This window comes from Aphis gossypii, chromosome 2 (genome assembly GCF_020184175.1).
Source record: "Aphis gossypii isolate Hap1 chromosome 2, ASM2018417v2, whole genome shotgun sequence".
NCBI classification, from domain to species: domain Eukaryota; kingdom Metazoa; phylum Arthropoda; class Insecta; order Hemiptera; family Aphididae; genus Aphis; species Aphis gossypii.
In genome coordinates, this window is record NC_065531.1 from 17,683,284 (window position 1) to 17,695,972 (window position 12,689).

General features: G+C 29.9%; 1 protein-coding gene across 1 annotated transcript; it reads right to left on the reverse strand.

Annotated features, from left to right (window-relative positions):
• Positions 1 to 299: 299 nt before the first annotated feature.
• On the reverse strand, positions 300 to 2,992 carry LOC126549670 (uncharacterized). The gene is made up of 5 exons (XM_050199623.1): positions 2,792 to 2,992; positions 2,612 to 2,726; positions 2,326 to 2,449; positions 1,871 to 2,111; positions 300 to 463 (listed from the first exon to the last, which is right to left on the reverse strand). The coding sequence occupies exons 1-5, from the start codon at positions 2,891 to 2,893 to the stop codon at positions 332 to 334; spliced, it is 714 nt and encodes a 237-aa protein (XP_050055580.1). The 5' UTR covers positions 2,894 to 2,992; the 3' UTR covers positions 300 to 331.
• Positions 2,993 to 12,689: the final 9,697 nt, after the last annotated feature.

Below are 12,689 nucleotides of genomic sequence, written 5' to 3' on the forward strand. Positions count from 1 at the left end.
AAAATGTAAACTGTCCTGCAAAAATAAAAATTATTGTGAAGAAAACTATTGTTGACACCATTAAGAAGGATAAATTTATTAAAGGAAGATTATTTTAATTTTTTTTTTTTTTTTTTTGTAACCTGTAGACAATTGATGTTGCAGAATTTGCCCAATTTGTATAAATCTTTTTTTTAACTTACATTCAATAAATGGTACAATACATATTTTATTATTTTCATTATAATTATTTATTAACATTGAAATAGTTAACAATTGATTACAAAAATAAATATTGTTTACAAAAGTAATGTAACATAACTCAATACATAACAGTATAAGATAATATTATTTAATATATTTCATCTGATCGCTTGATCTCTTGAATATAATTTTCTGCTAGTGTTAAATCATCAAGAGATTCTTTAAATTGTCTTCGTTGATACAAAACTGAAGATCTCTTAATTAACGAATTTATCACCAACTATTAGAAAACAACATAAAATTATTATATCCAAACAATTTATAATTATAAAAATATAGGTCAGTTTTGTTACATTATTATATAGTATTAAATATTTTATATTATATATACCTTGTATAATTAAACTTTCTGGTTTTATAAGTAAAACTGAAATAATTTAAATTATAAAAAATATATTTAGCCCTATGACCAGTGATCTAATTAGAGATTTTTTATAAAATATAATTTAATATTATTTAAGTATATAAAAATGATTAATTAAGATTTTAAGACTGGGTCAGATGAGAATCCAATAAATATTTAATGAGTCAATAATGAGCATATTATTTTAAATACTATGATTGTTTGTAAAATAAGGTATCTAAAAGATACAAAATCTGTTAACTCTGGCATGTCATTTATTCCCTCATCGAAATGCGTCGACAGTTTAAAAACAAAAATACAGATGTCAACGATGATCAGAATGTTGGATAGCCATTGGTTTCGAACAACACAATTTAAAAAGTGAAGTAGATAATGCCTGAAGATTGATGACTATTCAGGAGCTGTATGAATTGATATCTGTTAGTAAAACTATAATTGATAAGATTTTTACAGAAAATTTACATTATCAAGATGAATTCTCAAAATTCTCATCCTCACACTGCCTGAGAAACAATATACTTAATCAACCAATATGGATAGAATAATATTAAATATCCTCGAAAAGCTTTTTAAGTTTTTTAACCTAGTACCAAGTGTTAATCATCCCTATTCCTGCATTGAAATCATACCTATTTGGTACGAGTTCTATGATAAAGTTATTAAAAAAAATGGTCTTCAAAATGCAAAAATACATGCATTGATCACAGTGGAGATTATGTAGAAATATAGTAAAGAGAACCAGAATTTCTAACAATGTATAATTTATTTCAAATTTATTAGTCAATGTTTATCCTTAATTTTAGGGCTTTATTTCGTGTATTAAATAATTGATAAAATTAATACTTTTATTGGAGATATAAAAATAAGTATATATTTAAATGTTGTATACACGTGTAAGTATTCTAGACTTTAAAGCTAATCAGTTTTATTACCTAATCAATTGTATAAATAAATCCGAGAAATCATTTAATTATTCTAATTATTCTAATGAAACAAATATCTAATTTACTAATACCACTATGATAATCTTATTACAAATAATCAGTTCTTTAAACAATCTCTTTTGACAATCTATACTAAGGTTACAAAATAAATAATCTTAAATATAAAATAAAGATAGAAGATGTTTATTTATTGAAACTGAAATAAGAAAAAAAGAAATATTTAGAAATTATGAATTTGTTGGAGGGAGTAATAACATAATAAAACCATACATTTTTAAGTGTGTATACACACATCACTAAATATAGTTTAATTTTATACCTTTTTAGAAGCACTTGGTGTTTCTACAACACTAGTGAGATGTTCGATTGCAGTCTCATAATCTCCCCGTAGTATGGCAAAAGTCCCAAGTAGATTTAACGCCAATGTTCTTCGAATTTGTCTCATCAACTTTCTCTTCTTGTTTTTATTTTTTTTCTTCGCCAATTCTTCTTTGCATGCCTCTTCAACGAGTTCATATTTTTTTTGTTGGATACAAATAAATGATTTGGCGAGACCAGTTCTTAATAAGTTCGACGAAAAACAAACATTAAAAATTATGTTGTAAGTTATAACACATTTTATTATAAATGTAATACTGCAATGTGTATAATATATAAATATATTATAATTATAATTCAAAGATAATTATGCTGTATATTAAATATTAATACAACTTTTTTTCAAAAATAAAAAGGCTGGCTGAATCGAGTAAGAATCATTTAAAATAAACTCACTGATTTCCCGTTTCCATTAATGAGCGTGAATATGTATTGTTATATGGATCTTCGCTAAAAGAATTCAAATAGTTTTCAATGATGATTTCATCAGGCAAATCGAAATCATCATTGTTCTTTTTTCCTACATGAACATTAAAATATTGTAATAAACACAATAAAATATAATAAGATAAAAAAAAAAATACAATTTCTAATTATATGAAATAAAGGTTTTCAAGGATTAGAAAAAATAAGTCTAGTTGAGTAATTATTAAGTTCTAGATAAGAAACTAAATAAATATACCACATAAAAATATTGGACCTATGGTCGAATTATTGTCAACCATTCCTAATTCTTCAAGTTTATTTTTGTATATTGGTAAGATTTCATATTTAACTTGACGATTTTCATTATTGTACTAAAAATAATTTAAGAAATTATATGAAATAAATGTTAAATAATTAATAAGTTTATATTCATTACCAGTTTATTGTAAGCAGCAGCCAAGCCCGCAAAGCCCACCGCAATACCGCCAATGGCAATACTCATTTTCCAATTATTGGATATCATGCTATTGAACCACATACTTATTATCGAATCAAAATCAAATTAAGATAGAAAACGAATTGTTAATAAAGTGAACGAATTAAACACAGTGAAATAAATAACATGTATTTTGTTGATATTCCTATAACGTAGTCCAGGACGACGAAATAAAATAGAATCAAACTATAAACATAGATGAAAAATAAATATTATAGTAAGTATCTATTATATTATTATTATTATTAAAAATAATAAAATAAAATAAATAAGTAGTTTAATTTATTTAAAAGTTATATTTATCCATAAAATCAATCTTCTCCTTTATCCTTATATAATAAAATGTGAAGGAGTTCCCGACGTTGGCGACGCAGCAAATAAGGAACGCCAATTAGAAAATTAGATTTTTTTCCGATCGCTGTTTTCTGTAGCTCCGTGGCCGCGTCGTTATCAAAACGAATAGTTCTCCTACCGTCGATAATGCGATTATTAAAACAAACGGTTCTCCTCTGGTTAATAACACGAGTTTTTGAAAACGATTTTTACAATTTTTGCCGGATTTTTCAATTTTTCCGAACGTTTTTCACTTCGTTGTTTGCGTAGCTCGCGTCTCTTGAAGGCCGTGCGTATACGTGTTTTTCGTCGTTTGTGTTTGTAGCTGTCACGATTGCGGTACGAATCTATGACAACTTTAAATTACACTGTCGTTTATCGATTTATATCTTTACATGACTAATATCTTGATATTCAACTAGGTATAATTTTCTGTAAATATTTATTTTTAAACGTACAAAAAAGCACTGAAGAAGCTACGAGACAAACATTTAAATACAAATTCTTGTTTTGAAATAGCTCGCTTATTAATATACTCTATATTCACATACACTATACTTGCTTAAACTACTACACTGTATTCTTCATATATATAATTCACATGTTTTATTTCAACAGATTGCCTGTATATGAAATATATACTATTTGAAGCTTGAGTTTACACAACATTTTAATTACACTTGCTACTCACATATTGTCCTCGATGTGACACAGTCGGCTTGCTTACATGATGGGTTTAACTGCGTTTAATTCGATTTTTCCCAATGATAACAGACAAATTAAATTGAATGTTCACCTGTTATTCGATTTTAACTTGTCTTATTCTATAATACAACATTACACTTTCGATGTCATCGTCAAGAGGCACGACAATCCACCGTAGGCGGATTGCACTGTCGGATGTCGATTTACATCATGACGTGTTGACTGGTAGTTAGACACTCAACTAACATTTTTTTTTGTATACAATAAGCACCGGGAAAAGCGACGGGATAACTATTTACACCAGACGAACCAGACTAACTGCTAGACATTTAGACATGGCAATCGACTTATTCATATTTTTTACAGGCTCAAACTTCACTGATCCGGTGAAACGATTTTCACTCGACCAACTTGAAGGCACCCGAGGAAATTTCCAAACTCCAGCAATTGAGTTTCCGCCAGCCACTAGTTGTGATAATAAATTACGAAATGACAAGAATATTAATAATAATGATTGCAAGACAGTGGTGTACCTGAATTGCCTACCCAAAACGCCGCTGAACATAATATCAGTAATGAAAATATGTGTACGCAATATTGCCATTTATATAATATTATATATATATATATATATATATATAAACAAATAGAAAAACTTTTCTAAAAAACATTAGAAATATCGACTATTGTTAAATATAAATATTTTTTTTCGAAATAAATTTAAATGGCTGTTGCTCATATCCAGGTTTAGGTACACGATAAAGGAATTCTTAACGATAAATTATACGTAGGTACCTATGTACGTTATTTTATGATTCTGTTTTTAAAAATTGAGCAAAACAGTTTGCATAGAATATACTAGAGAAAACGTCGTTAACTTAATATATTTATAATATTGGAGCGCATTGTATTTATAATATTATATTACTACAGCAATGTTTATATAATATATAAAGAGGTATGTGTGCTTATTTATAGTTTTGTTTATGCGAATAAATGTTTTAACAACCGATTGTGTTTCGCTAAATTGTAAAATAACACGGAAATTTCTTCTAGGTTTTTGTGTGTATACTTTTGCGTACCATTATATGTATTATACGCTTGTAGAGTGTAGACACACGTGTGACTTGTGTTTACTTGTAGTTTTGCAAACGCAATAGACACGACGCGCCGCCGTCTCGTTATAATATATATATATTTATATTAATTATATATGCCAGCTTAACTCTGATGCAGAGCTTCTTTACTTCCCGGCAAACGGTAAAACCAGCGAAAAACTTTGCGTGCACCACAGTCTTTCTGTTGATTTATCATAAAATACATACGGTGTTTGCAAAACGAATGTTCTTTCTTCGAATCTCGCCAATTTATTTGACCGCATTTATGAGTTTAACGGTTTATCGTCTTTGTACACATTTAATGTAATCATCTATAATGTCGGGTTATTCGTCGTGAAGGAGTTCTAAGCAAAGTCGATCACCATGGGCAATTATTTTTGTTATTCATTATGATTTATATCTAGAAGAATAGTAAATAATATATGCACTATTATATCTCACCTACATTACGCATATCCACTATGAAACACATATACTGGTTTCAAAAACTATTTATGATTATTTAACATTTAATATACTAATATTTTACGCTTCTATTGCAATATTATCGTATGCGCGAGTACGCGACAGATACCGAAATTCTGGCACCGTAACAGTATTATAATCGTATTGTGCCAATAGCTACGTTTTACCAACTATTTGAATATGAATATTTTTCCCGACGTGTTGGATTTGTATTTTGATCCGTTCGAATCGTTGTTTCATATATTTATAAATAATGAAAAAAAAATTCAAAATTTCAAAATTATATATTGTTATTATGCGCGTGACGTATGGTAAATCTTAAAATTTAAATATTGTAGAATATCAAAAAATTGAATGCATACCTACGTAGATACAAAATATATACTATATAATGCATTCATTTGAAATCGCTCAACAATAATACTATCAGGTAACCCATTTTGAAGTTTAAGAAATTGTTCATTTCATAAACAATTAATTTAATTGATTAGATAAAAATATCTATAAAATGACTTCAATGAAGTTTAATAGAGCTGAAAATACTAATAAACCAACTGATGTACCAATTTGCGATCTTATAATCCCGTTTTTTCTCTAACTTGAAAAAAAAAAGTTTTTGTAATAGACATATACTACCAATGAAAGAAAGCATGACAAACTCTCTACCTATTATACTTAATTAAGTTAAAATAACCATCAGATATAGAATATTTTGCCCACTTCTGATAGTTGGATCAATAAGCCACGATATCATAGTATAAAAAACTTAACCTGAGGATATACGCGTGCCTCAAACACTTACATATTTTAATTAGCAGAGACAATCTTCCAATATATTTCAACTGCAGAATCAATTATGCACAGTTCGACGGATCATAACTGAATATGCACAAGAGTAGAAGATGAGAAAATCGAATGTATTTGCAACGATATTTCTGAAGTTCTAAAGGTTAAACCCAGAACTAAGCGACACGCTATAAATTACTCGAATACTTATTATATCAGGAACAAACGTCAGCGGTAAAGTATCGTATAATAATGTACGAGATACTATATGTACCTATGTAATTAAATATCTTTCCATCCTTTAAAAATACTATAATTATTAACAGTGTATAGTTTTGCGAAAAACTGTTTTGACGTGTCACGTCCGACGGCCTTAGATGCCCCTTATAGAAACACGGATTTTAATAATTATAATAATCACCAAAAATATACTGTTCGCCTATATAATATTTCGATAACGCGTCGCCTACCGGCGCCCCAAGTCGAGGATCTCATAATATATACGACCGCGTATATTGTCGTTCTAGTATATTATAATTGTGTGTGCGTGAACAAACACGGAGCATACACACGCGTCTACTCACGAGTGAGGTTCGCGCCGTGCCATAAATCGTCCAATTTGTCGGTTACGCCGCGCCGCACTGCGGATAACGTGTTTCGTATACATTATTTTGTCGCGGTCGCCATATATTATGGTATTATATAATAACGCGTTTTTAATAAACGCCCGCGACAAAACTGATATTATATATATATATATACGTTATAATATATATAGAGAAGAGAGAGAGAGATCTCGCCCAGCCGTATTTTTTCTTCGCGAGCGGAGAAACCGGTGGAAAGACGCCGGGCGCGTGCTCGAACCTCACACGAAGACTTACAATACGCACACGTTTCGTGTTCGTATTATTATTATTATTATTGTATAATATTCACTTTGCCCGTACAGCAACCTTAACCTATGCGCACTATCGGATTCCGGGTGTAATTTATCGGCTAATTTGCCCGTCGTAACGACCGCATAAACCGTAAATCGTCCTCGTCCTCCGGTTTTTATTTGCTGAACGCGAAATCGATGGATTTATGACCCGTGTTCTCGTATATATCGTATCCACATTCGGTTTCTCGTATGATAATAATAAATATAATGTGCGTTTTTAAAATATGTCCTTTCCGTTGCCCGCAGACGTCTCCGGACCTCCGACGTGCATAATATTATTATATTTTACGCTATAGCTGATATTATTGTGTAGCATTTTTTAAATATAAAATATATTATATTACAGGTCGTCCGTCTTCTCGCCAGCACGGCCCCGGTCGTATTTATTCCGTTTTGTTTGTTTTACCATATCAGTATCTCACTGTATCGTCAAATACTCGGTAGATCACACTTAACTCGATTGTGCGAATATATTATGCGGATCACGCGGTGTTGGTTCATACGCATAAAATACAACAATTAAATAGATCACGCTGTTATATTATCATAGAAGAATGCTCGTAATAAGGCCATGCTCGCCTAAAATGTTTTCGCTGACACTAAGATTTTTGGTACACGCACGTAAAGCCGTACGTAAGCGAATCTATGTTATAAAGGTGATCGTTATAATATCGCGTGATATAGAAGTTTTGATATATTATAATTGGACAAAATTATACTTAGAATCGTTAAAAATGTTGAAGTTCTTTCCTTTTTGAACGCCAAGAGAAAATTTTTCCGAGAATTTCGAAGTACAAAAATCGAGTTACTAACGAGTAGTTAATTTACAGCAACTGTTGTATAAGTATCTACCTGCTTATAGTTTTGAAGAAGGAGTTGTAGTAGTCCTACATTTTCTAAGGTACCCCTGTGCTACTTCACTAAAATTCTCAACTTAACTTCAAACACTTCTACTTACCTACACATTTAAATTCGATTTTTATTTATGAAAATTGTTAAAAAAAATGCGCTGATTAAATTCAAAACGCATGTAATCGTTCAAAAAGTAAAAGACTATTTATAAAAAAAAAAAAAAAAAACATTAATAATATACTAAAAATTAGTTTTATTTTTAAAAAAAGACTGTTTATTAAAAAAAAAAAAAAAACATTAATAATATACTAAAAATTAGTTTTATTTTTAAAACATTTTGTTTTGTAGTGAATTCAAATAATTTATATACAAACTTTCTCGAAACGTTAAAACTAAGTAATTGAAATGTTGAATTATTTTTTTATTGAAGGAACTATACAGCTTAACAACCAAAAATTATAAAGTACTTATGAATCGATTGAAACCCAAAATACTTAAGTTACTGGAATTATATAAATGAACCACACAAGTTACAAATAAGTGCTAACATTTTTAATTCACAAATACTACTGTCAACATTTTTGATCTAGTAATTATACAATAAGTACCTACTGCGCATTGCTGATGGTAAAATATTTATGACAAAAATATAAATAGGTATTTCACACTTTCTAAGGTTTATACAGTTGTTCACACTGTTATTTTTGTATTTTTAAATTATAAAACCGTTAACAAACTTTGAGCATTAAGCGTATGTTACGAAATTGATTTGTTGATAAACATACCGATTATAATAGACATATTAATAGATACATTTTTAAATTATTTCACAGTTTTTTTTTTTTTTTTACAGTAAGGCATAGTAAAATAATAATATGTCGACAGGAAATGGTCTTGAAAAATATGTTTTTAATAAAATTACTAAGAATTGATTCTAAACGTCGGTCGAATTGTTTGTTTATTTTTAGATGTATTATTATCGTTTCATGTAGGATTACAGTCTTCGTGTCTTAATGTAGTTTTTATCGACGTGACGAATACGCCTGTTTTATATAATTATAATACGAATATCACAATAACGTACATAAATAAGTTATACGTATATTAAAATACGGCTAACCCGAATAACAGTCATCGATGTGCGCACATTTTATTGTCGGTGTTTTCGTCGTGCTGTGCCTTTCGAGGGGGTCGTGTATATATTATTATTATTATTATATTCGTATACAATGTTATAAAAATCGTTCGGCATTTATGACGTCATTAAAATAAGGTTAAAAGCTTGTAACGAGTAAACCATAAACGACGTTTGGTTTATCGTTCGCATGACTGACGGGGCCACCAGCATATTTTTACTATTATTTTTACAACCTTAAACGAAAAATCGCGGTTCGTATTAAAAAATAATAACAATAAATTTCTCGGTATCGGGTGAACTGTAGGTACAAAAATATACGAACGTGTACATAGTAATATAATAATAATAATAATAATAATAATAACGCGAACACTGTTCGTACGTATATAATAATGCTGTAGACCACAGCGTATATACCTATATATATGCTTATGCTAAATATGCGTCGAAAACAATAATAATAATATAGCAACGGCAAAAAAACAAAAATAAAAAATAACTCTGTTTTTCAATCATAACAGTTCACCCTCCGTATATTATATATTTGAATATCATACGCACCGCATTAAACTCGCATATTATTATGTATACATATTGTGGATTCGTATACCCCTGCGCGTGTCATCGTGTATACGTATTGATGACATATTCCAACTAACGGTCCTTTAATTTACATTCCTGAACGGTGTACGTGCGCGTTGTGCGTGCGGGAGTCTGTGTGTGTTGTAGGTAACTATGTTTCAGTTTTTTTCCCCTCCCCTCGAGCAGAGGTATCCGTCACGAATATTTGCACTGCGACCGGACGAAACAAAACGGTGTTTGTTGGCTGTGCCTGTGGCGGCGGCAGCGGTAAAGAACGATTGCCCGGGGTTTGCGGATAGCGGCGATGGATATGGGGAGGAAGGTGCTCGGGGGCGGCAAGCGGGAGGAAAATTGAAAAAATCCCTTTCCGCAGAGGACATTTGACTCCTGAACGCAGAGTCGAGCAAAGTTCAACCACAATATATACCGGTAAACATAAATCATTCGGGCTTAACGTCAGATTTCGGATTACCGAAATGAAACGATTTATAAATGTGATGTATATATATTATATTATACAATATATATCTATATGTTTATATATATATATATATATGCGGAGGTTATGCATTATATTTCCTTTTTTCTCGTCCTCCTCCTGCGGGTCTCTTTAAATAATAATAATAATAACAACAACAACACACACTGCACGGCGCAGCTCGGTAACTGGATAAAAAATAACCAAAACACACACACACACACACACACATATTACTTGATTATTATGAAATGTTTGCACATTGATTTGGCCGCGTTGACCCCAAATTGTGTACAATGACGATGAAAAAAAGTTTGTATCTTTGTCAAAGCAGAGATAAATAACAATAATTGCGGTCGCACGTCAATTCGTGAATTATCAATAAATGACAAGACGGTAAAAAATTACCGTATGATCGTCGGTCGAATCCGAATACCGATATCGCAGATCAGCGTAAGTCAACTATCAGTAATTAAGAACCATATTGACGATATTTTTATGATCGGTTTTGGCGCAAAATATAATTTTCTTCCGTGACTGGTTCTCTGAAAGACGTTCTCTTAGTTATTTTAGTCGTATTTATTATGTAATATTGTCCTATCGTGTTGAGCTAGTTATAATGTCTAAGTAAATCCTTAGCTTGATGCTAATTTAATCAAAAGTTATGTGAATGATTATGAAAACGACAGTTAATTATTCACTACTATTGTTCGTTATTTGCTTTTTATTTGAAACAATTTTAATATTCAACAATTGTTACTGATTTTCTCTTGATTTAAGTTGCTTAAAATGCGTGACATAAAAAATAATCGCACGTGTTATTGAAAAAATATTGAAGCGTGTGATTTATTATGTACTAAAAGTTTTGTGACACTTATTTTTGATGTTCCGTTTAAAAAAAAACAATATGTATTATATTTCAAAAATTTAGCTAAATATAAACTTTAATATTGAACATTTAATTATTCATCGTAGTATCGCGATATGAGTGCAACTATAATTTATTTACCTATACAGTTGACATTGAAATGAATTAAAATTATTTCATATCATCGCCTATCTTAATTATATTATAATACAACCATTAGGTTTCTACGCAAATACAGATTAATTGTAAATCGTAATTGAGATTGAAGCAAAATTAAATTAACTTTAATTAATAATATCTTAGCAATAATACTATAATGATAAATAATTTTTATTACTCGTCAACATCGTATTATATTTTTAAGTCTACTTCAGTTGATTAAAATTAGTTTATTTTTTATACTGCAATATACATATTATTATTTTAATACATTTTCAAAGGTAAAACGTTTTTAATTGTATTTTTTTATTCATCACATTATTTGTGTAATGACACAATTTATATTCGACACTGGTATATAATACCGAAATTGTGAATTATTCACTATACATTAAGGTCGCTCCATATGATTCCATTTAAATATTCAAAAGTTTTTGTTCACGCCAAACATAAAGTACTTCTGCTTTATGCAGTATTTTAGGTGATTCAGGGCCCTAATTACTAAATAAAACCTATCGGATTAAAATGTCCAAAAACACTGAATGTACACCCAATGTCGTATCAACGTATCTAAAATCCCTAGGTAATCAAGGCAGTGCTGAAAATGGTGAAATTTACCCCCAGCATCCCTACTAGTTGCGGCACTGTATCAAGGTTTGAGTTAATCAAATAATTGTTTCACTTGAACACATTCTTTATCTGCTGAAATTCCAAAAAGCTTAATTTAACGTAGAATAAATTGTATAATTTAAAATGAGCTTACGTATTTGCTAGCCACATTATATGCGCATCAAAATTCGTTGAATTTAAAGTGAAGGTTTGACGTGATATATGTGTATAGATGATGATTTTATTTCCACTGAATTGATATTTTAGTTTTAAACCATAAATGTGCCCATCTCAATAATTTAAAGTATTAACAAGAAAGCTATAATTTGTTAGCGGTGAAATTACATTTTATTTAAGTAATATGTGAAGTGTGATTTTTCGATCAGAAATATTTTCTTATATAGCTGCGGGCGGCCCTAATTTTCAGTTTTATATTCAGATGAGTTGCACGAGGGAAATTATATTGGTTTTACAATAATTGTGTGTTTTTTTTCTATTCGTAAAATATACTACGGGGTCCGCAAAGTGGAATTAAAAACGATCAAGATTTTAAATTGTATTTGCTATGACTGCAGCAGCTCTTAAGGGGTACGATTTTATTCGGTGATTTAAAAATGTGTTTCGTTTCTGCAAAGACCGTATAATTAAGGTAGCACGATCGTTTTTTTATATAAAATTATCTCCATTTTTAGAAGAAAATTAACGAATACGTGATCAATAATAATATAACTGGTTGGATAAAGTGCTATAGAATTTTCGTCTAAACAATTTGAACAAATATGTAAAATCATGTACCGTTTTGTAT